General features: G+C 38.5%; 1 protein-coding gene across 1 annotated transcript; it reads left to right on the top strand.

Annotated features, from left to right (window-relative positions):
- ETFQO (electron-transfer flavoprotein:ubiquinone oxidoreductase) lies at positions 1-25,297 on the top strand. The gene is made up of 18 exons (XM_088247058.1): positions 1-549; positions 799-875; positions 1,452-1,558; positions 2,196-2,277; positions 2,356-2,464; positions 2,913-2,959; positions 3,065-3,139; positions 3,650-3,766; positions 3,900-3,968; positions 4,537-4,629; positions 6,708-6,810; positions 21,248-21,372; positions 21,747-21,796; positions 21,898-21,964; positions 22,748-22,827; positions 23,987-24,115; positions 24,201-24,267; positions 25,060-25,297. Exons 1-18 carry the CDS (start codon positions 54-56, stop codon positions 25,141-25,143), a joined length of 1,977 nt encoding a protein of 658 aa, XP_088103184.1. The 5' UTR covers positions 1-53; the 3' UTR covers positions 25,144-25,297.
- The last annotated feature ends 356 nt before the right edge of the window (positions 25,298-25,653 follow it).

Below are 25,653 nucleotides of genomic sequence, written 5' to 3' on the forward strand. Positions count from 1 at the left end.
AAATATATCATCTTTCACAATAATCACAACTCACCCAGGGTCTCTCCATCACAATGCTCAGGCTTCTATCCAAATCGCACTCTTTCAGAAAACCAAGCTCGTCATCCTCATTTTCATCCAGTTACTCGCAAACCCATATTTGCAATTCAATAGGCTCAATTTCAATCTCTCCCAATCCATCTGCATCTCCTATAGAACATTCCAATTCGCCAAAATCAACCCATATCATAAATGGGTATCCGCACATTCAGCTTCTGGGTCGAAAGTTTTGTTCTTTAGGATCGCAGATTGGTTCTCGACGGCTGTTCTCATCTGGGTATTGTCTGAATTGTGTAAATTTAAGGGCAAATGGGTTTTTGAGGGCTCAGAGTGTTGTGGTTGAAACCAGGAGTTTCTGTAGTGAACCGGACAGAGAGTCTATTCAATATGATGTTGTCATTGTTGGAGCTGGACCGGCCGGTCTATCGGCGGCGATAAGGTTGAAGCAATTGTGCCGTGAAAAGGATGTTGATTTATCTGTGTGTGTTGTGGAGAAAGGAGCTGAAGTGGGTATGTTGCATAATATGTAGACTGTACTATAATTGGTTTTCATGGTACGGGTTGGATAGGTTGAATCTTTATAGTACTCTTATAAATAATTATACATAAATAAAAACGTTGAATGAGTTCTTTTGTGTGATAAATGGAATATCCCTGTGAATTGAAATGTCAAGATTGATTATTGACTTTTGTATAATTGAATTGAGATTACAGTTGCTTATACTTTTATCCGTCTGTCACTTTTCTGATTTCTAATAGGTGCTCACATTATTTCTGGCAATGTTTTTGAGCCACGGGCACTGAATGAACTTCTCCCACAATGGAAAGAGGAAGAGGTACTTATCCCCGCCCCCCACCTTCCGGCTGGTTTCTGTTGCCTATAAGGCACAGATTTACTTGAACCACCCTGTTTACCATTTTCCTTTTCATTTTGGCTACGCAGTTGAACTCTTTACTTGTGCATTGATGTTGGTTCCTTTTGAGTCACTAATTTTGTCATATGTCCAAACCACTCAAATTACAATTGGAAGGTGTTATTGTTGCTCATGTTGCCTAGTGCCGTACCCAGATAGTTTTGGGCAGTCTATCGGTCTTCTCAAGTAGATTGCACTTTTACTTCTTTGTCCTTAGTTGAATACTTTTACTTCCGAAATAAAGGTCCGATCCAAAAAGTTTGAGTGGACAGTTTTCATAATTGATTCTGATACAGCTTTCATGTTTACAGTCATATTTGGATGTAGGCTATTTTTCCCACATGCATTCCATTCTTTTGCCCAAAAATAAATGCAGGGATCAAGGTTTTATCTGATAATGTGAAATGCATTACTTGCTCGGAAGTCTTTTGTAACTTACTAATTTACATTTTAATGCCTTTTATTTTAATAGATATTTTTTGCCAACTTTATTTGCAGTCACCAATCACTGTCCCTGTGACTTCTGACAAGTTTTGGTTTCTTACAAAGGATCGTGCATTTTCACTGCCATCTCCTTTTAGTAATAAGGGAAATTATGTTATAAGGTACTTCAAAATTGTGCAATTGGGTTCCATGCATTTTGCACCATTATGATTTCTTTTCTTTTTTCGGTCTCTTTAGTTCTGCTGGAAGTTATCAAGAATGCACTAACTGGCAGCTAAGCTATGACTTGGATATGAACTTTGTCTAGAAATTGTTCTGGGTGTTTCTCTCATAAGTCTATCTGTTCTCATCCACAACGTTGATGAGCCATTGTTTTCCCCTCGAGAACCCAGTTCTATTTAACGGCATAATCCATATTGGAGCTAATGGAACTTAAGAAGTTCTAGTATTAAGCATGAGACCTCAACTAAAAGGGAGAAAAGAAAAAGCCAGTAAAAGTCTAAAATCAGAATTTTAGGTACCACTTTAACTCAGATCTTATATGAAGTTTTCTTATCCATGTTGGTCTTGTTGCTCCTTTGTGGTTTTGTGATAGAAATAGAGTCTTCTTGAAAGAAGAGAAACACTTGATCATCTTCAAAATTGCAACCTCTTCTTAAAGCTCCCTTTTGCTTCTTTTTTTTTCAGTACTTATTTTCATTATTATTTAATGTTGCTTTCATGTATAATCTTTCTGATACATTACAGTTATGCTTCAAATTCATAAAATAGCTCTTTACTGTGGACCTTGTGATGTAGTTTAAGTCAATTAGTACGATGGATGGGAGTGAAGGCAGAAGAGTTGGGAGTAGAAATATATCCAGGCTTTGCAGCTAGTGAGGTACTCCTGTTCATTTTATCTTGCTGTTTCACCACGTACTGTTGAATACTTGTATTCACAAGTGATCTTATTTGTCAGATATTATATGATGCAAACGACACGGTTATTGGCATTGGAACTAATGATATGGGAGTTGCAAAAGATGGTTCAAAGAAGGAAAATTTCCAACGTGGCATAGAACTGAAAGGCAGCTCTCTCTCTCTCTCTCTCTCTCTCTCTCTCTCTCTCTCTCTCTCTCACAGACACACACCCACACATGTTGTCCTGATGCATGTAAGATATGCACATACCTGTATGGACAAAAAAATATTTAAAATTGGAAAGCCCCCTCTAAGCATGTGTAACACATGTTCTGTTACTAGAATCTGGTATTACCATTTTTCTAGATTGTAAAGTAACTTGATGCAAGCTTTATAGCAATGCTGCATGTTCTATTAGGATTCGTAGATCTTTAAGTGATCGAGTCATGTTTTCAATCTTTCAAGGTTACTATCTTTAGGCTTTTTTCCTTCTTGTGGTGCCTGTTAGAACTGTCACAACTCCCAAGGACAGGGAATCATTTTCCACTTGCTTTAAATATCTCTGTGAACTGGTTTGCTTACATGTACTGATGAGAGTATGAGACTCATATGCAGGGCGAGTAACACTTCTAGCTGAAGGGTGTCGAGGATCATTATCAGAGGTTTCCAAAACATTTCCTTTACCTCCAACAGGTTCCATTGATTCTAAGCTTAAAATATTTGTTATCCACATGTAAATCTAATATCAGGATCTATTTCTATAACAGCAAATAATGAAAAAGTACAACTTGAGAGAGAAGGGAGATGCTCAACATCAGACATATGCTTTGGGAATTAAAGAGGTAATGCACTAATCAAAGAAGATAAATAACTCATATTTTAGATCCCAGTTGTATTCTTACGGCTGTTTTGGAGAGACATTTTAGCTTATATTTATCTTTCATTTGAGGATTAATTACACAATGTGCTCACCATTTATCAACTCTAACAGTCATAGCTGAGCTACTATCAATAGTTTTAATTTGTGCAGATGTTTATATGAGAATTGGGATTACAATGATTTTAATTGACAGTGCTCGGTTTTAGTTGCCCTTTCTTTTTTTATTGGTTATTTAGTTTTTTTTTTCTTTGAATGTCCTTGGGCGTAGTTGAAGTGGAGGTGGCTTTTGTTAACTAAAATAAAAGCAATTGTACAAACAGACGTACTGATGCTAGTCTGAGTTGAAAGCTGGTTTGTTTAATCAACCACATAAGTTTTTGTGATTTGTACAGAGTGTGAAGATATGCATTTTATAATACCATAATTCAACTATTTATTGGATGTAGTTTTCCCCAACACCATATGTTCTCAGGTTTGGGAAATTGATGAAGGGAAGCACGACCCCGGTGCTGTGCTGCACACTCTGGGTTGGCCCTTGGATCAAAAGACATACGGGGGTTCATTTTTGTACCACATGAAAGATAGACAGGTAGCTATATTTTTTTAATGAATAATTCTCTATTTAATAATGGTTTAAAAATATTCGCTGTGCTATTCAGTACTAAAATGTGGTTCTGAGTTAGGTAGTGCAATATTAATGTGCTTTTCACTTGATTTTTCAGATTTCTATTGGCTTTGTGGTTGCTCTGAATTATCATAACCCTTTCTTGAACCCTTATGAAGAATTCCAGGTAACTAAACCATTGGTTTTTCTGAATGATCAAAATGCATCACTTCCCTTTGGACATAATGCATCTTTTCACGGATCAAGGGTCTTGCACCTTGTTTGTCTATAATTTTGTTTAAAAAAATTAAAAAATGAGCAACAATTTATACTTCCTAGACAGACTTGTTCCAAATTCCTATTTAGGGCTGATTTGGTGTGTATATATAATGCGGATGGTCAGACCAAAAAAGTGTCTAATGTGTATATATGCGTGTTCTGCTCATCTACCTCTGCCCTATGCACGTGCGATTGGAAAAGTGGATACATGGAGCTTAAACTTACTCCTCATGTTCCTTTCTGCAGGGTGGGGTTAATATGTTTTTTTCATGTTTTAAGTGGAATAAAAGTTGCAGTGGAGCTTCCTATTGGATAACTGATGGAGTTAATAATTTGGGAAAATTTTCTCACATCTTTTAACATGTAGTTGTGCTGACTGTTTAGTGAATGTGATTTATATTTCAGTAGTGTCCAAGTCATTTTTCTGACGTGGTCAATCCTACTCAGCTAAAATGTATTTGTTTTCCTGCTGATAGAAATTCAAACATCATCCTGCAATCAAGCCACTGCTGGAAGGTGGGACTGTTCTTCAATATGGGGCTCGCACTTTGAATGAAGGTGGTTTTCAGGTACATTAGTAATTCCTATTTGTCCCGTTATATTTACATGACATATGCATGCACATGAAGAAAGTAGACTAATGGAATGCTAATACTTTGCATTTTCTGCACATGGCTGCATCATGTGCCCTTATAAATTATATTTCCTTGGAAAAGTTTTTAAATATCGAAAAGGATTTTCAGCCGTTTTACCCCCTGAACTATGACCCTTGTAGAAATTAAACCCCTGAAATAAAAAGTCAGCCAATTTAGTCCCCGACTTAATTGAAATTGCCAATTTAACCCTTGCCGTTAATTTTTTCGAATTTCATCCATTTTTCCGTCCAAAAAGTCACGTGGATGACTTGTGACTTACTATTTGATTTTATTATTATTATTATAAAAAACTAAAATTGTTAGAAAATAAAAAAAAACGACAAAAAAAACGTGACTCTCTCCCCCCGTCTCTTTCTCTCCTCGGGCCCTCCAATGAGCCGCCGTCCATGAACTCGAGCAGCACCTGGATCTCGCCGTTGTGGTTGAAAATTTCATGGCACTTGACGACGTTGGGGTTGCCGACGTCTCGGAGGATTTCGATCTCGCGGCTGACCTGATTCCTATACCTGCATCAATAAGTTCTTACTTGTTGAGTTATGAGTATCAAATGCATATCAGGCACAAGAGAGCGAGAGAACCCCGTATCCATTTCGTTGTAATCGTCATCTGCAATTGTTGATTGGTGAAGAAGCTTTTCCTATGTGCCGCCATTGTTATTCTATTTTTCTTTTTGTTGATTTATTTATTATTTATTTTACTTGAAATTACAAATTTACCGTTATAGTTAACAGAAAATTTGGATGAAATTCACAAAACTTAACAGCAAGGGCTAAATTGGCCATTTTAATTAATTCGGGTGTTAAATTGGCTGACTTTTTAATTCAGGGGGTTAAGTTCGATTGGGGTCCTAGTTCGGGGGGGTGTATGGCAATATACTCTATCCAAAATTAGCCGCCAAATCCCTCTGCTGTCACCATTGAGTGAAAATTTTACTGAAGGGGTAGAAGAATTTAAGTTTTGAACTATGTTCTATATGTTTATACAGGGTAATGTTCTGTTGGTAGACATTCTAGCAACATAGCAGCATAGATGCTTATGTTGCTAGACTAAATCTGGACCACACATTCAGGCAAAAAGTTAACCTAAAATCAATGGTTTAGATTCACAGTTTGGCTATGTTGCTAGACTATCAATCATTGATCAGATGGATATTTGTTTGTGTGGAAACACATCTGATCTTGTCCAAAGAAGAAGACTGTACATGCATTTGTCTCCCCACTGGTGTGTTCTATGCTAAATGAGTGAGGAAAACGTGGATTATCTTTTTTTACTTTGCCCCTTTTCTTTAAGTCTTTGGTGGACCTTGCTGAGGGAGGTTAAAGCTGTTTGGGTTATTCCAAAAGGTTGTTTTGATTTTCTCAGTTCCCATTTTGTCGTATGGGCCAGGGGGAACCATGCTTCAACCTTATGGGGCCTGCTTGGTGCAGTCTGTATTTTGGAACATATGGCTGGAGCGTAACAGGAGGATTTTTTATGAGTATGAGGGAGTGGGTGTTGGGGAATTATGGGATAGAGTTAAATTCTGGGCTGCTTTATGGGCTTCTGTCACTTCAGATTTGAAAGACTATTCTTACTCCACTGTATTGAGGGATATGGCTGCTGCTGTGATGTGAAGTGTTTCTTCGCGTCTTGTTTATTTTTAGCTTTTTGCTGGATCTTGTTTTGGTTCTTTCTGGCTCATTTTCTTTGGGTCCTTGTGGTGTTGCAGACTGTGTAGTTTTGGCTGGTGTCTTTGTTCTTAGGCTGTTATTCTGTTGTTGCTTGTTTGGCTTGTGGATGCCTTATCCACCTGTGTGTTCCTTTTCGGTTCTTTCAATAAATTTCGTTTTTATTAAATAAAAAAAAATTGATAGGAGACATTACTTCCATGATCTCTGTTTGGATCAGTATATAGTTGAATACATATGTGTGTGTGTGTGTGTGTGTATATATCATTTTTTTTCTGTTGTAAATGTTATACACATTCAAATATGATGCTAGTTAAATTTCAGTCTATCCCATATCCAGTTTTTCCTGGAGGAGCGGTTATTGGATGTTCAGCTGGTTTTTTAAATGTACCCAAAATAAAGGGAACACATACTGCAATGAAATCAGGTACCATTTACCAAATAGTTCTTCATCTGATTTGTGTTTCATCTTATTGTCTACTCAGTATGTCTAGTTAAGTGAAAATAATTCTGCATGCTGAAAAGTTTAATTGTTGACAACAAATAATGGTAGATTATATTTGTTAAATTACATCATACTCATTCATGGTAGATTGTATCTGTTATAATCATGGTAGATTGTATCTGTTATAATCATGGTAGATTGTATCTGTTAATATTCATGGTTGATTGTATCTGTCAGTGTCATCCTTTCTTTTTTCCTTCTATAAAAGACATGTTAACAGCTTCATCTTGTTTGGACGCCCAACCCCTCAATCACCCCACCAAATTGATAAAACTTTTATGTCATGTTTCTCTAATCTTTGATTTTTTTTTTTAAAGAACTACGTAAAGATCAAGTATTCTAATGACTAAATTTATATATATATATATATATATTTTTTGAATAGAAACGATTGTATTGATAATCAAGAGGACAAGTAGTCCTCGACTAAGCAACAATAGAAAACTCTGCTTGAAAAAACAGGAACCAAGAACCAAAATAAGACTCTGAATCTACACCTCTCTAAGAAAGGCAGGAAAAAAACGACTTAGTAGACTTATCTTAACACAGCTCTCATATCTCTCAATATAATGGGATAGTGGTAATCCTTAAACTGATCGGTAACCGATGCCCAAAGAGAAGCCCAAAATTTTACTCTAATCCAAATATCTTCATAAGACACTCCTACATACTCTTGGAAAATTCTGCTGTTGCGTTCCCCCCATAAATTCCAGAACAAAGCATGAACAAGGCAGTCCCATAAAATTCGGGCTCTCTTCCCCTTTCCCAACACCGTCATTTTAATGCTAAGAAGCTGAAAACAGCCTTTAGGGGTTACCCAGATTGCTCCAAATTCACTTAACAGTTTCCACCAGAGACTTAGTGAGTAAGGGCAGTGAATAAATAAATGATCGATGGTCTCTGCACACGACTTGCACAACACACACCAGTGAGGAGATAGGCACATCAACGGGTTCCTCCTTTGGATACAGTCACAAGTGTTAACTTTCCCGTTCGAGATCAACCACATAAGGAATTTGACTTTCGGGGGAGTCATCGCCTTCCAGACTGAGGTAAAAGGGGGGAAAACTTCTGTGTTGCTGTTAGCCGAAATAAAAATTCTAAAGGATTTGCACGAGAACATACCATGATCCTCCAGCTCCCAAATTCTTTTGTCTACTCTTGTGTTAATTAGGCGAAAAACCCTCAGAACATCCAGTAGTAATACCACCTCCGTGATCTCCCCCTCAGTCAAATTCCTTCTAAATCCGAAATCCCAATTGGGAGGGGTCGCTGCATCAATAACAAAATCTGCAATGCAGTTTTCCTTTTTCCTAGATAGGGAAAATAGTCTGGGGAATAAATCCTGTAATAATCCTTCCTTCAACCACCGGTCCTTCCAGAATCTAACCTTAACTCCATTTCCAACTGAAAAACGGCAGCACTGAAGAAACAACCTGTACCCCTTTGAGATATCACGCCACGGGTTTCTGCAAGAACCTGTAACTGTCAATTTAGAATCCCAGCCAGTTGAGTCAAGTCCATATTTGCTTTTTATTACTTTATGCCACAAAGCGTTGGTTTCAATAGGGAACCTCCACAACCATTTTGCTCTTAAAGCTTCGTTTTTAACTCTCAAGGAACCAATTCCCAGCCCTCCTGCTTCTTTAATTCTGGTCACACTCTCCCAATTCACAAGGTGAGCCCTCTTGCCTTCCTCTACTCCTTCCCATAAGAAATTGCGCATCAGTAATTCCATCTTGGCTGCGATGCTGGCATGCACTTTGAAGATAGATAAGTAATAAGAAGGAATGTTACTTAACACTGCTTGGATTAGTGTTAACCTGCCGCCTTTTGATAAACAGGCTCTTTTCCATTTCTAAAGTCTAGTTTCCACCTTTTCCACCATTGGGTTCCAAAACGAAGGGGCTCTTGGGTTTCCTCCAAGAGGGAGGCCAAGGTACACCAAAGGCCACCGACCCACCTCGCATCCCCAACTGCTCGCCATAGTTTCCACCGAGTTGTTGTTGAAATTAATCCCAAAGAGGGCAGATTTAGTTTTATTAATTTTCAAACTCGAAACTTTACTAAACAGCTCCAACACCTCCACTAAGTTTACCCAAGATGACTCCTTGTCGTCCAAGAACAGAATTGTGTCATCTGCAAACTGTAGATGGGAAACTTCTACTCTATCTTGCCCCGAGACGAAGCCATGAATGAGATTGAGTTGTTGAGCCTTTTCAAGAAGTCTGCTCAACACATCACTTACCAACGCGAAGAGAAAAGAAGACAGCGGGTCCCCTTATCTCAAACCTCTAGTAGCCTTAAACTTTCCTCTTGGCTTTCCGTTGATCATTATCGAATAATTGACCGATTCTAGGCATCCCTTGATCCAACTCCTCCATTTTGTCCTAAAGCCTTTCCTTTCCAAAACATGATCCACAAACCTCCATTCAACGTGATCGTAGGCTTTCTCGAAGTCGATTTTGAAGACCAACCCTTTCCCTTTCTTTTTCCTGACTTCCTCTACTAATTCTGTTGCCACTAAAACTGCATCAAGAATCTGCCTGTTTTGAACAAAGGCACCTTGAGCTTGGGAGATAGTTCCTCCCAACACCTCTCTCAGTCTTGAAGCCAGCACTTTAGAGATCACTTTGTAAAGACTTGTTACGAGACTGATCGGTCTGTAGTCTGTGATCTTTACTGAATTCTTCTTTTTTTTGGAATAAGGCAAATGAAGGTGTCGTTAGTAACCCCGTTAACTATCCCGCTGTGGAAAAAATCCTCCAAGACTTTTTGTAGATCCCCCTTAATAATCTCCCAACACGTTTGGTAAAAGCACATGGAAACCATCCGGTCCTGGAGACTTATCCTTACCACACTCGAAGACTGCTTTCCTAATCTCTTCCAATTCAAAAGGTCTTTCTAGCCAGACTGCTTCCCTCTCAGAGATAGGACTCCAATTTAGTCCTTCAATTCCCCACCCAACAGTTGTATTGCTAGTGCATAGATTTTTGAAAAAGTTTATCGCCTCTTTTTCAATGTGGGGTTCTTCTTCAAGAATGCCCAGCCCCTCCACTTCTAATTTGTCTATGAGATTCCTTTTCCTAAAACCACTAGCAACTCTATGAAAGTATTTGGTATTTCTATCCCCTTCTTTGGCCCATTGAACCTTGCTCCTTTGCCTCCATTTCACTTCCTGCTTAAGGATTAACTCTCCCATTTTAAGAAGAAGATTTTCCCTTTCAGACCTCAGCGAAACACTCAGCCCTTCACATCCTTCCATCTAATCCAACACTTGGATTCTAGCTTATGTTTCTTTTTGGGCCAGCTCGACGTCTCCGAACCCCTCCTTGCTCCAAAATTTCAACCTCCCTTTCAGACTTTTTAGCTTCGACATAAATTTATACCCTTCCCACCCTGTTTGCTGATCTGTAGTCCACCATTGTTTGATCAATTTCTTACACTCCGGATGACTGAACCACATGTTTTCAAACCTGAAGGGCATCGGTCCCCATTTAAGCTTAATTGTGTCCGCAAACAACCAATTAAAAATACCCGCAAGTGCACGAATCTATTGAGGTATATATTATATAAGTACGAGATCGATTCCACGAAGAACTTGTCGACTTCCTATAAGTTCTAATTTGAGTATGTAAAGAATACTAATTTTTCACAACACACAAACTCAGTACAAAATGGGAACTAAAAATGAAATAAGGTAAAAGAAAAGAACAAATCAAGAAAACTAAAGAAAAACACAAACAGCATTTTCTATCACCATTTTATCACCACTGTATCACCTGTGAATAGTGCGTGAAGTGTCTGGCAACCGGTCTTGAGGTAAAAGCGACCGGTCGTTTTTGCACAGAATCGAAATTTGATTTTTGCGTGACGCACAAGCGGTCATGAGGTAAAAGCGACTGGTCGTTTTTGCACAGAATCGTTCAAGTGACCTATTTCTATTGCATGAAAGTTAATGGACTTTGAATTTAAATGAGAATGGCAGAGATGAATTATCAAAATGTGAAAGTACCAAGTAACAAACACTAGGGTTTCGGAATCCACCCTAAACAATTCTACCCATGTTCATGAATACTCAAGTGATGAACTCTAAATGTGTTGATGAAGATGTTCGCAATCAAGACCAGTACTAGTGGCTCAAGAAGCATTGATTCTCTCTAATATACGTAAAGTGCAGTACTAGTGCTACCATGCTTGTGCCTTCCCTATAACCGAATCTAGGTGTGCTTAGTACTTTGATTCAATTACAAGAAAAACCCATTAAGCTCAAAGAGAATATGAACACCACAAGAACCCTAATAGCATGATGTTTACATTAGGTATTCAAGAAACCAATTCACATGGATGATTCTTACTTCATCCATTTATTGCTTAGGATAACATGAAGATACACATAATCCCAACAATCTCAAGAAGCATGCTTTCAAAGATGGCCAACCAAGGAAAAACACACATCAAGGATAGATTAATTTGGTGAAATGGAATTCATCAACAATATCTAGAAATTCATACACTCAAGCATCAAAACAATAAGGTTTTCATGTTTAGGACTTCAACATAAGCCCTAGCTATAGAGTTTAGCTACTCATACTTACTTCAAACACAAATTCAAATAAAACTAGAATGAAGTTACAAATTTTGGAAGTGATGAGAGCTTGAAGTCTTCAATGGTGGAAGTCTTCCTTTTCCTCTTGCTTGGCTGTACCTCATTCTCCTTCCTTAGCTCTCAACTCCAAATCTCTGCAAAATCCAATAATGAATCTGATTGCAATGGATGATGCTCTTTGCTCTCCTCTCTCCTCCTTTACAGCTTTTACTTTTAATATAAAACTCATTCTTTTGCCAAAGACTTAGCCTTTGTCCCCTTGCCATGATGGGTTCTTTTGTTATTGTCTTCACCAAGATGCTCTTTGTTTCAGATAATATCTCTCAATCAAGTAGTTTCTTGTTACCAAGTGTTATGGTAACAAGATGAATCAAGAAAACATTATGGAGGTAAAAAAAACTAGCCTACTTCGGATTTTCAGAGCTGCTGTAACATATAGGATCAGTTGGATAGGCTAAACTTGTCCAATGGAGCTCAAATTTGGATATGATGTAGTTAACATCCATTGGAACAAGTTTCATGAAGATCTTCTCCTCATCCGAGCACTGGAGCAGGCTGATCCAAGGCCAAGAAGTTGACCTACGAAAATGACCAAAAACAGAAATTATAACAAATAATGCACTTTTAGCTCATTTTCATTCTAACCAAGGTAAAACCTATGAAAACACAAAAAGGAAGTAAAAAGCTATAAAATGTCAAAAACTAACTCAAAATAATGGGTGAATAACATGATAAATCATGTGTAAAAATGAACCGAACAAACTTCCCAAACTTATCTTTGGCTAGTCCTCGAGCAAAACAGAAATTAAAACAAGACTCGAAACAAACTTTCCGAACACTTTCCAAAGAGAGAGCGACTTATGCAAATGACTTAAAAGTTTTCATAAGAAAAGTTCAGTTTAGACATCATTCACAAGGCAGCAAAGTTCAAAACACAACATGCTCAAAGTGTAGTAGTGTGATGGCCAAATTCAACTCATTCTCCAATTTCAGTTTTCACACAACTTCGAAAATCATACCAAGCACAAATGTAACTTCAAATCTCACCAAAGTTGTCCTCTCGCAAATGAATCACTCGGAAGAGGGTTACAATGCATCACTCAATAATAAATATGATAATAGAGTTAAACCATAAGGGACTTAACTCACAATAGAAGGATTAAGAACATGCATAAATATGATCTCAAGAAGGATGCTAAACACTTAAAAGAAGAAGAATGTATGCAATTCAACCACATGACATTTAGGATCAATTTGGGTCTTTACTATAGGTTGTAATGGGGCTAAAGGTGTAAGGTGAGTGAGAAATGAAGGATATGGATACAACAAAGTCCAAGGAACTCACAATGTTAGAGCATAATAGTTGATTACAAGACTTTGAAACATCACGCTTAAGCTTTTTTCATTTTTTTTTTTATGTGATCAAATAGACCACAAAGCCTTATACCTCCACTTATTTTGATTTACACTCTTTTCTTCTATTTGAACAACCATCAATTTATTTGTCGCCAATAACGAAACTTGGAATTGAAATTTGAATCCATTGTTACTCAACCAAAACTTCTCTTTTCTTTCACCAATTGAGTGAAGTTTTTTTTTTTTTTTTTTTTTTTTTTTTTTCATTTCGATAAGTAATAACCCTTCCCAAACTTAGCATGAAAAACAAATCCGAAAGGTAAATTCTTGTTTTTCAGGCTAAAGCTAGGAATAATAATTGGTTAGATGAAAGAAAAGGCTTACATGTAGGCTCAAAGTGGTTGCAATGAAAAATCATACCTAAGCATGCATACGGTTAGCTTGAAAGGCACAAACGGTCCAAAGAGGGCCTTAATATCATTTCTCAAATGTCATGTAATCAAATTGCACAAGAATGAATGTCTTTTAAGTGCTCAACCAAGTCAATGAATAATGAGATCAAACAACAACTCGGATGACAAGAAAATAAGAATACGTGTATAACACTCATGAATTGAAGCACAAGGCTCAAAGCTCACATTATATGGTTATACAAGTCTAATTCATGCTTGATACAATTCTTTGGATCATGCAAGTCCCTCAACTGGAGAATTATGAAACAAATGGCAAGTGCATAAAGGGTTTCAAACATATCATGCTAGAACGATGCCATTTAGTGAATAATAAATTTTTTTCTATTTTTATTTTATAAACATTTTCAATCAAGTCATGTAAACATTCATCACAATCTTATAATATATGTCCGAAAAGTGACTTGAAAATAGATAGACTCAAAACTGAAAAGAAAACAAAATAAAAGAAAGCAAGAATTTAAGTGAAACGAAAAAGACTTGCTATTCCTTCTTAAACTTAGAAATAAACATTGTCCTCAATGCTGAAGAATTTAGGCATCAACAACATTATAACAAGAAATAAAGGGATTAAAACAATTAAATACAAGAACAAACAAGGATTAAAACTACAACACGGTTGCAAAAAAAAAAAAACAAAACAAAACCAAACAAAACAGTAAGTCCTAACAACAGTCCTACACACGCAGAAATCCAACCCATTGAATGCCCAAACCAATTGAAAACTCAACCCAAACGAAAGCCCAAATGCTCAGAAAATTAAAACAAAGAAATGTTGTCAAAAGCACAAAGAGCGAGAAATCTGAAAAATAGAAAAAAGTGGGCCATGATGTCTCGGCTCCTGTGAGTCACGGGATACAAAGTGAGAGACGTGTCTTGTGCAGAGGTCCCTCTCACGTTCCCAAGCTAGAATTATTGGCTTCATAGGAAGGCGTGACGACTTTTGTTTCTTGAAAGTGCTAAAAGGCAGAAATGCAATCAAAGGGGTTGGGGAACAAGTGAGGTGATAGAGGGGGATAGGCAGTAAGGTCCGCACGAAACTCAGAAGTGCAGTGGCTAGGGTTAAGCAGACTCAGTCTATAAAAGAGAAAGAGAAATAAGGGGAAAAACACACAAACTTAAAAACACACAAAAGAGAAAAGAAAGTGAGAAACCAAAGCAAGAAATCAAATGGCCTCTTCCTACACATTTTCATTGGATCTCAATCTAGCTCCACCAACTCAAACATGGGGCCAAGCAGTGGCACTAGTATGGATGCCCTACTTTGCCTCTGCACGGGGGCCCGTGACAGTGAAAGGCTCAATACTCCTGGACAACGATGTTGCCCATGGAGTGGCTAGAAATTTAGTGACTCCCAAAGATATATGTGTGATGGGACAAGGGATGACAACCGGGTCGTGAGAGATGCCTTGGCACTAAGTGTGCAAAGTACGGCAACAGCCGCAAGTGTGGGTCATCGCCTACTTGCGAAGTCCCATGAGGTGGAGGTACTGAGGAGTCAGTTGGTGGTAGAGCGGAGTTTCGTTGAGAAATGTCAGAGTATTATAAAAAGCTTGAAAAGGGAGAGGGCAAGGATAATAGAGGTGAATCGACATCAACTGGAAGTGCTGCGGGAAGAGAATAAAAACCTATCAAAGATGGTAAGTTTTCACTCTCAGGACATGAGAAAGTGGCTGGAGGACCTAGACCGACCGGGTAAACGCAAGCAAGCAGATCGCGAGGGAAGGTATGCTCAAGCTAAGAGTGCGATCTTTAGGAGCTCGAGTGATGAGCCCTAAGAGGCTGTGCGTGAAAACCCAGAGGAGGATAGCCATAGGGCCAAACTCAAAGCTCTTATGATCGAAACACCGAGCACTGTGAAAAAGTGATTCTAATGTATTATTGGTGTGCCTGTTTGTTTTGCCCTTCCCTTGTATTTTTTTTTTTAATTTAATTTTTTTTTGTTATTTTGTTTCGTAAATAAAAGAGCAAAATTGCCAAAGGAAAAGAAAACACATTTCCCAAACTAAAATAAAACAAAGATAACAAACGAAAAAGAAAACACACTTCCCAAACTAAAATAAAGGAAATGCGACAAATGAAAAAGAAACAAAACACACTTCCCAACTGAAATAAAGCAGAGACGACAAACTTAAAAGAAGAAAAAGGATATGCGAAACAGAATGCACCAGAAAACAGGGAGGGGAAAAAAAGTAAAGTGAAAATAGAAATGCTCCCCTGTAATGGACGCGAACGGCAAATTGCTCGTGAAGCGAAGGGATCGAGAGAAAAGGGCAAACAGCTGGACCGCAAATCCCTCATCAGCAGATGTCTATTTAAGCCATGCTTCAGTAAGCTGATAATACCCTACATTTCTTCCTGCAAACTCAAGGAAAACCATCAAATAATCCAAAAACAAAAACAATGGCATCCTCAGCTATGCTCATTGATGACCTCAACCTTGAGTTATCACTTGCACCACCAAATGCCCAGATAAGGGCTCCTCCAACCCCTGTCTTCCCAAACTCTTCCTATCACCATGGCTCGGCCTCAAACTTCTCTGAGGCGGTGCCGAGTAGAGTAGTACTGCCGGAAGGCGTGACTGCCAGTAAACTCACACCGGCAGATCATTGGCATATAGCGCACAGGTCTGACAAGGTGGCAGTGGAGGAGTCCCACACTTTTACCATGCTCCACGCGGTCTCAGGAACAAATCTAGGCTTGCGCCTAATAGCAAGAATGCGAGAATGTGGAGCTCTGAGTGAAGAAGTGGCTGCCCTGAAGGCTCAAGTGGCAGACTTGCAGAAACGGCTCTACTGCGCCAATTGGCATGTGGAAACACTGCAGGGGAAAATTGAGGACCATGTAGAGCTGCTGTAGATTCTACAAGTGCAAGCAAATAGAGGCAATTAGCAGAAGCCTCAGGTGGCCCAGAATGCAGAAGAAACATGTGATTAAGAAATTTATGTATGTATTTTCGAGTTTATATTTGTGATCACATGTTAAGAAATGAAATAAGCATTCGAGTCCCGTTTCTGATTGTGCAATTATGAATCAAAATCACTTCCCAAACTTGTATGAAACAATGTTTAGGAAAGATGAAAATTTAAGATCAGATCAAGTCATATAGAAGAATTGGGATGGACAAAAACAAAATAAAAAGAAGAGTAAACACGGAAAATAAATCTTGCACCCTTCTTGGTACCATTTGTAGTGCCCGTTAAAGTGCAAGATTTTTATGGTGCAAATAAATCTTTACGGGAAATTTAATGAGTCTATGGTGCAAGATTTTTATACTGCTTTCCCTAGGGGGGAGCCTAGAGACAATGAAACAGTGCCCGTTAAAGTTCGGGGCAAAAATGTTGAACTTTCCTCCTCTATTATCTCTGATGTTCTTAACTTGCCTGAGGGGGAAACTTATGAGTGGAAGCAATATCTGGGTAGAGATTTTGACTTGCAAAGCGCAGCTGAAACACTTTTTTATGCTGACCCAGCTGCCTTTGCATCTCAAACCAAAAAGAATGTCCTTATTCAGGGTAAGTTGACACCCTACTTTGCCATCCTGTGGAGCTTTGTGCGCCACAACATCTACCCATTCGGCCAACGGTCGGAAATTCCCACAGTAGAGGTCAAGATCCTGAAAGTTTTGCATGAGGGAACTTTTTCCCTACCTATTGTTGACATTATTTTTTAACGCTTAAAGGCTTGTGCACGTAAGAAAAGCATCATTTATTATCCTTGCCTTGTTAGCATGATTTGCATACACTTAGGTGTTCGGGCTCGCTCTATTGATATAATTGTTGAGCCCATGGGTCCCATTTCGGACACTTCTGTGTCCAAGAGTATTTCTCAGAAACGCAATGCACCCGCACCAGCCCCATATGCCACCACCACCGCCACACAGGCCGGCCTCATCACAGCCATTCCCACCTGCTCCTAGTGTCGACACTTCTGCTTGGGACCCCTGTCTCCAAGCCATTTGGGATTTGCAGATGCTTCAATACCAGCAAATGCAGCATATGAGCACCTCCATTGACGCCATTTGGACCCACCTCCAGATGCCGGGTCAACCTGGGACCGCTGCACGAGATGATGATGATGTTGAGTAGTATTGAGAGTATTGTACCATTTTGAACTTTTATTTTGTTCTTGGGTTTTATTTAAGACGGTTGTCGGTTTGTTCATTTCCACTTTTATTGTTAATTCAACTCTTTTGTTTACTCTTCTTTTTATTTTGTTTTTGTCCATCCCAATTCTTCTATATGACTTGATCTGATCTTAAATTTTCATCTTTCCTAAACATTGTTTCATACAAGTTTGGGAAGTGATTTTGATTCATAATTGCACAATCAGAAACGGGACTCGAATGCTTATTTCATTTCTTAACATGTGATCACAAATATAAACTCGAAAATACATACATAAATTTCTTAATCACATGTTTCTTCTGCATTCTGGGCCACCTGAGGCTTCTGCTAATTGCCTCTATTTGCTTGCACTTGTAGAATCTACAGCAGCTCTACATGGTCCTCAATTTTCCCCTGCAGTGTTTCCACATGCCAATTGGCGCAGTAGAGCCGTTTCTGCAAGTCTGCCACTTGAGCCTTCAGGGCAGCCACTTCTTCACTCAGAGCTCCACATTCTCGCATTCTTGCTATTAGGCGCAAGCCTAGATTTGTTCCTGAGACCGCGTGGAGCATGGTAAAAGTGTGGGACTCCTCCACTGCCACCTTGTCAGACCTGTGCGCTATATGCCAATGATCTGCCGGTGTGAGTTTACTGGCAGTCACGCCTTCCGGCAGTACTACTCTACTCGGCACCGCCTCAGAGAAGTTTGAGGCCGAGCCATGGTGATAGGAAGAGTTTGGGAAGACAGGGGTTGGAGGAGCCCTTATCTGGGCATTTGGTGGTGCAAGTGATAACTCAAGGTTGAGGTCATCAATGAGCATAGCTGAGGATGCCATTGTTTTTGTTTTTGGATTATTTGATGGTTTTCCTTGAGTTTGCAAGAAGAAATGTAGGGTATTATCAGCTTACTGAAGCATGGCTTAAATAGACATCTGCTGATGAGGGATTTGCGGTCCAGCTGTTTGCCCTTTTCTCTCGATCCCTTCGCTTCACGAGCAATTTGCCGTTCGCGTCCATTACAGGGGAGCATTTCTATTTTCACTTTACTTTTTTTCCCCTCCCTGTTTTCTGGTGCATTCTGTTTCGCATATCCTTTTTCTTCTTTTAAGTTTGTCGTCTCTGCTTTATTTCAGTTGGGAAGTGTGTTTTGTTTCTTTTTCATTTGTCGCATTTCCTTTATTTTAGTTTGGGAAGTGTGTTTTCTTTTTCGTTTGTTATCTTTGTTTTATTTTAGTTTGGGAAATGTGTTTTCTTTTTCTTTGGCAATTTTGTTCTTTTATTTACGAAACAAAATAACAAAAAAAAAATTAAATTAAAAAAAATACAAGGGAAGGGCAAAACAAATAGGCACACCAATAATACATTAGAATCACTTTTTCACAATGCTCGGTGTTTCGACCATAGGAGCTTTGAGTTTGGCCCTATGGCTATCCTCCTCTGGGTTTTCACGCACAGCCTTTTAGGGCTCATCACTCGAGCTCCCAAAGATCGCACACTTAGCTTGAGCATACCTTCCCTCGCGATCTGCTTGCTTGCGTTTACCCAGTCGGTCTAGGTCCTCCAGCTGCTTTCTCATGTCCTGAGAGTAAAAACTTACCATCTTTGATAGGTTTTTATTCTCTTCCCGCAGCGCTTCTAGTTGATGTCGATTCACCTCTATTATCCCTGCCCTCTCCCTTTTCAGGCTTTTTATAATACTCTGACATTCCTCAACCAAACTCCGCTCCGCCGCCAACTGACTCCTCAGTACCTCCACCTCATGGGACTTCGCAAGTAGGCGATGACCCACACTTGCGGCTGTTGCCGTACTTTGCACACTTATTGCCAGGGCATCGCTCACGACCCAATTGTCATCCCTTGTCCCCAGCACACGCATATCTTTGGGAGTCACTAAATTTCTAGCCACTCCATGGGCAACATCGTTGTCTAGGAGTATTGAGTCATTCACTGTCACGGGCCCCCGTGCAGAGGCAAAGTAGGGCATCCATACTGGTGCCACTGCTTAGGGGGATGTTTGAGTTGGTGGAGCTAGGTTGAGATCCAATGAAAATGGGTAGGAAGAGGCCATTTGATTTCTTGCTTTGGTTTCTCACTTTCTTTTCTCTTTTGTGTGTTTCTAAGTTTGTGTCTTTTTCCCCTTATTTCTCTTTCTCTTTTATAGACTTAGTCTGCTTAACCCTAGCCGCTGCACTTCTGAGTTTCGTGCGGCCCTTATTGCCTATCCCCCTCTATCACCTCACCTGTTCCCCAACCCCTTTGATTGCATTTATGCCTTTCAGCGCTTTCAAGAAACAAAAGTCGTCACGCCTTCCTATGAAGCCAATAATTCTGGCTTGGGAACGTGAGAAGGACCTCTGCACGAGACACGTCTCTCACTTTGTATTCCGTGACTCACAGGAGCCGATACATCATGACCCACTTTTTTCTATTTTTTCAGATTTCTCGCTCTTTGTGCTTCTGACAACATTTCTTTGTTTTAATTTTCTGAGCGTTTGGGCATTCGTTTGGGTTGGGTTTTCAATTGGTTTGGGCATTCAATGGGTTGGATTTCTGCGTGCGTAGGACTGTTGTTAGGGCTTACTGTTTTGTTTGGTTTGGTTTTTTTTTTTTTTGCAACCGTGTTGTAGTTTTAATCCTTGTTTGTTCTTGTATTTAATTGCTTTAATCCCTTTATTTCTTGTTATAATGTTGTTGATGCCTAAATTCTTCAACATTGAGGACAATGTTTATTTCTAAGTTTGGGAAGGGATAGCAAGTCTTTTCCGTTTCACTTAAATTCTTGCTTTCTTTTATTTTGTTTTCTTTTCAGTTTTGAGTCTTTCTGTTTTCAAGTCACTTTCCGGACATATATGATGAGATTGTGATGAATGTTTACATGATTTGATTGAAAATGTTTATAAAATAAAAATAGAAAAAAAATTATTATTCACTAAATGGCATCGTTCTAGCATGATATGTTTGAAACCCTTTATGCACTTGCCATTTGTTTCATAATTCTCCAGTTGAGGGACTTGCATGATCCAAAGAAATGTATCAAGCATGAATTAGACTTGTATAACCATATAATGTGAGCTTTGAGCCTTGTGCTTCAATTCATGAGTGTTATACACGTATTCTTATTTTCTTGTCATCCGAGTTGTTGTTTGATCTCATTATTCATTGACTTGGTTGAGCACTTAAAAGGCATTCATTCTTGTGCAATTTGATTACATGACATTTGAGAAATGATATTAAGGCCCTCTTTGGACCGTTTGTGCCTTTCAAGCTAACCGTATGCATGCTTAAGCATGATTTTCCATTGTAACCACTTTGAGCTTACATGTAAGCCTTTTCTTTCATCTAACCAATTATTATTCCTAGCTTTAGCCTGAAAAACAAGAATTTACCTTTCTAACGAACTCGTGAGCTCTATTCTAATGACTGGATAGCATTTTTTCAAGTGTTAACTTCGGTTACTACTAACTGACATGCATGAACATTTATGGACACAGAGGAGCTCATGTCTGTTTTAATCTTAAAAAATGTTACTTTCACATTTCAAGATACCAGTCACTTTGTGGAGCTCTAGCTGGGTTTTTCATGGTACACGTTATTCAGTTGCTCTAATTCACCATAGAATCTAACAAGTCTATTTGCGATGGCTGAATGAACATATTAGTATTATGAGTGGTACCACTTGATGCCTCCTTGATGCATCCACAAGGAATTCATATGCCCCATGTGGAATGTTTGTAGGCATGCATAGGAATCCCAGAATCTTTTATGTGTTATACAAGAGCCTTACTCTAATGGATTACTTTTGAGTTATTACCTACAGGCATGCTAGCTGCAGAAGCTACATTGAGTGTACTACATGAAGGCTTAAACATGGAAAAATATTGGGATGCTTTAAGGAGTTCATGGATATGGGAAGAACTTTACAAATCTCGGAACTTCCGACCTGTAAGTAGAAACATCTGTTGTCTTTTCCTTTGTTTTTAGTTTCTATCTCCATTTTCCCACAATAGGTTAAAAAAAAATTGGTCATCATTTTGGGACTGTACTACCTCCTTTTTTTAGCCCTATACTAATGGATACATCCAGATAAATGTTACTCAACTAGTCACCTCTTGTCATGCAGTGTTTTGTGTATGTTTTGCTCCATTTCTCATTTCTTGTTTAACGAAATAGTAAGTTGAAACGAAAAAATATTTGTTGTTTTATGCTGCTGGATAATTCTGTGCCAATCGGAGAAGATAGCCAACTTTAAGCTTCTCCCTTAGGATTTTAATTATAGTTTACTGTTACTAACCTTTTGTATAATTTTATCTTTTTAGGCATTCGAATATGGACTTATTCCTGGACTGGCCATAAGTGCTTTAGAACAGTGAGATCATATTGTTGCTTGTTACTTTGACTGATTAGGATTTCCTCATAATACAATGTTCCTTCTTCACGCCTTAGTCACCTATGTTTTCTGCCTTGCAGTTATATAATGAAAGGAAGAGCCCCCTTGATGCTGAAGCATGGAAAACCAGACCATGAAGCAACAAATGTGAGACCGCATTCTGAAAACCATGAATTCAAATTACAGAGACCTATGTAGTAAGGACACTACAGTTTAGCACTGAATGATTCAAATTTTGGGGATTGTTTTGGGATGGAAGGGTTAGAAAATGCAGGCCTGGATACTAGGTCTGTGGTAACTTATGAACTCTTCAACTTTAAGTCCACCAGGGAGAAAAATCCCCTCCTGCAACTTGTTCATTGTTGTGAGGAGGGTTGGGATTATGCCCCCAGTTACTGTTTCTTTGTGACCAATTGACTGCCATTGGGCATCATACTAATACCTGAAATATGGGCATAATTCTGAAATAGTTCAGTTATGCATAGAAAAAAGGGGTTGGATATCCTGATCAAAACCAGTTGTGTTCTTCAACAGTGCATGAATGGTTTTGTAACAGAAGCACTGATTTGATATATTCTTCTTTCTTCTTTTCCTGGTCCATGATATAATTATTGTGGTCAACTGACATATGTACTCATCTGTCGAAAACTAGAGGTAACATATGGTCCTTGCCAATTTTACTTGGAAGGTTCCTCCTGAACATCTGCCGTTGAAATTTCACTTGTTGATTAAATATCTCTTACACTGGCTACATTTTTTTTCTCAAATTACAAATATTGGTAGAGAGATATTCGCCTCTTTGGATTATTATTTTTGTTCCCCACAGCCTCTAAAATAGAATCAAACTTTTATTACAGGGGTATATTAGTAGTGCAGTTAATGAACTTATTTACCTGCTAAGAACTGATTTGTCTACATTCGCATATGCAGGCTGCACAGTTTCACTCTCCAATTCAATATCCAAAGCCAGATGGGGTTTTATCTTTCGATATTCCAACCTCCCTACACAGGTTTTTAAATACCAATACTTACATTTTGTAGTCGTGCTTCTTTTAGTTAAAAGATTACAGTGGAACAGGTTTCAGTGTTACAACCTTGGCAACATATGTTATACTGTCGGGTTTTCATTACCCTACTTCACCTGCCTCAGAACTTAAATATATGTGAATATAATGTCATGGAATGGAGACTTTTCAGAGTTCTACGACTCAAGGGCACATAAAATGTTTAAATGAAATGCCTGTTCTTGGTGCAATGAACAGTGCGAACATGCATGAAACTGTTGAATAGCCCAGAGAATCTCTGTGCCAATAGAGAGCCCTCTGTTATTGTAGGGGAGCTCACTTCCCTCTCACATGCCCCTTTTAATGTCTTAAGCTTCTATGACAGTTGCATGCTTGTAGCATAGATCCTCATTGGTGGTTGGTGGGGGCCCATATTAACTATCATGAGGTCTTTTCTTGTAGCTGGTATATTTTTTTTTCCTGCCCCAACATGGTTTTGCAATAGGTTAAGGGAGTAATCCTATTTTAGCAGAAATAGTTTGGCAAGGTCAACTTCCAGTACAAAGGTCAATCATTTCCCCACTCTTAGTATGCCAGGAAATTTAGGTTCTACCTCCATGTGGTTTAAGTTGGCAGATAAGGACATGATAAGTTGTGATTTGATAGGCTGAGAGCCTAGACCAGAAACATTCTGAAAGCCTAGATATAAAGAACGTATTCGTTATAAACAAAAATCAAACTAATTCTGTGCTTCTTGAGTTTTGGGAAAGGAATAATAGTTTTTGGATTTTTTCTTGTGGTAACTAAAACCTGAAGAGTAGAAAGGATTCTTTTGGCTGACTACCAATAGCTAGGAGTTATTGTGGGTTTTAGAAGTCACTGCCATTTCTGCTGTCATAATTTTAAAATTACTATTAGTGGACTAAGTAAAGTAAAGGGGTGAATGTTTGTGTTTGGATAGAAATCATTTACATATTAGAAATGACCTATGCTGTCAATGCCAAATAATTCAGACACATCTACATATATCTATCTTCTAACCATAAGAGGTATTTTGCATTTGAGGACCAGCTATATTAGATTAACATAATATTCTCACAGAACTATATATGTCCTTCCCCACTTTTGTTGTAAGTGATGCATGGATCTTTGTTTGCTTAAACAGGAGCAACACAAATCATGAACATGACCAACCAGCTCACCTTCAGTTGAGGGACCCCAAGATTCCTGAACTTGTAAATTTGCCAGAGTATGCTGGTCCTGAGTCACGATATTGTCCTGCGCGTGTATATGAGTAATGTCCATTCTATTTTTTATTGTACTTGAGTGATCATGCCTAAATGGATTATCTCTAATTCATCTCAAGTTTTGAAATGTAGGTATATGCCAGATGAAAAGGGTCAGCTGAAGTTGCAGATCAATGCTCAAAACTGCCTGCATTGCAAGGTAATTTGAAAAGGTAGTAGGAGCTACCTTTTATGTATTTCAGATGTCCAACATATATGCATCTCCATGCACTATGTGTCCCTGGCCAATATATTTTGGCAAACATTCTGTTTTTATTTTTTATTTTTCTGGAACATGCGTATATATAGCATGCACCTTTACTGGTTTTGCCTTTACTGGTTTTGCTTGCAATTCCACACACAATTGTAATTTGGGAGAGGTTTTTGGACTGCATTCCATTCTAAGGCACACCCATGTTTCATGATTCAAGAGACCAAAAAAAAAAATGTGTGAAGCATTCTTTGGTCTAGTGTTTTCTTTTGCCAACCCTCCATCAAATGAAAGGTTTTAGACCTCTTCTTATCCTGCACTCCTGTTATTCGGGAAGTGGTGACCATGTGCAGTAGGCGAAAGTCGTACTTATGACAGCTACAACAATCCCTCTTACATCTACCGGTCACGTGATCACGCACGAGGGGTTGGCTGTGAGAGGATGCTTGTATTTAGTGGTTGTAGCCAAAACAATTTCCCTATAATACACAAGAACAACTCCTCTTTAAAAATAGGAGGATCTTAAAAGCCTAAGTGGTAGCCTATAAACTCTTTTAATTCATATTTTAACCTTGAGGGTGCAATTGCACAATTGTATGCTGAAGAAAAAACCAGGCAATATGTATTGTGCCATTGACTTGACCAGCTTGTTTGGCTGATTTTCTGCTCATGGTTTAGACTGTTACTACTTTCTCGTCCCTTGGTTTGAAGATGTACCAATTTTGCTTTGATATGTTTCAGGCATGCGATATCAAAGACCCAAAGCAAAACATTCAGTGGACTGCGCCAGAAGGAGGTGGTGGCCCAGGCTACTCCATAATGTAGAATTTATTTCTTCTTTTCCTTTTTTGGTCAATCTCAAGAACGTAGAATAAGAACTTGTTTTACTATTGTCACTGCGAAAGGAGAGTTCAAGTTGACAACAACTTTACAGTTTTACTCCCATATAAATAAAAGATGAAAGTAAATGCATTGTTTACTGCAGTCTCGCAAGCTACAAGCAGAGCCATTAATAAATAAGATGCGCCTCTAACTAAAACTATGACACAAAAACTTAAACTAGTTAGTAGAAAATTTGAATATTTAAGCACGCTCTGGATTGGTACTTTCGATGTCATGTTAATGTCTTTGATTGTCAAGTTAAAGTTTATTTAATGAAGTTTATCTTTGATTTAAAAAATAAAAGAGGCACGCTTTAATGCAACTTCTCTTATATGGAATACAAACAAATGCAAAACCAGATTAGAGTAGGTGTTTTGTAAACTATAGTTCAATTTGTACCTAAATTTGTTATAACTAAATGTTGAGCATGTAGCTTTACACTGATATATAATT

Source organism: Prunus avium, chromosome 1 (genome assembly GCF_965620075.1).
Source record: "Prunus avium chromosome 1, drPruAviu1.hap1.1, whole genome shotgun sequence".
NCBI classification, from domain to species: Eukaryota; Viridiplantae; Streptophyta; class Magnoliopsida; order Rosales; family Rosaceae; genus Prunus; species Prunus avium.

Bases quoted from the DNA above. Each gene is read 5' to 3' on its own strand.
- ETFQO (XM_088247058.1), top strand. From the start codon at position 54: ATGCTCAGGCTTCTATCCAAATCGCACTCTTTCAGAAAACCAAGCTCG. The intron at 6,811-21,247 runs GTACCATTTACC...TATTACCTACAG, and splicing joins ACATACTGCAATGAAATCAG to GCATGCTAGCTGCAGAAGCT. The intron at 22,828-23,986 runs GTTTTTAAATAC...TTGCTTAAACAG, and splicing joins ATTCCAACCTCCCTACACAG to GAGCAACACAAATCATGAAC.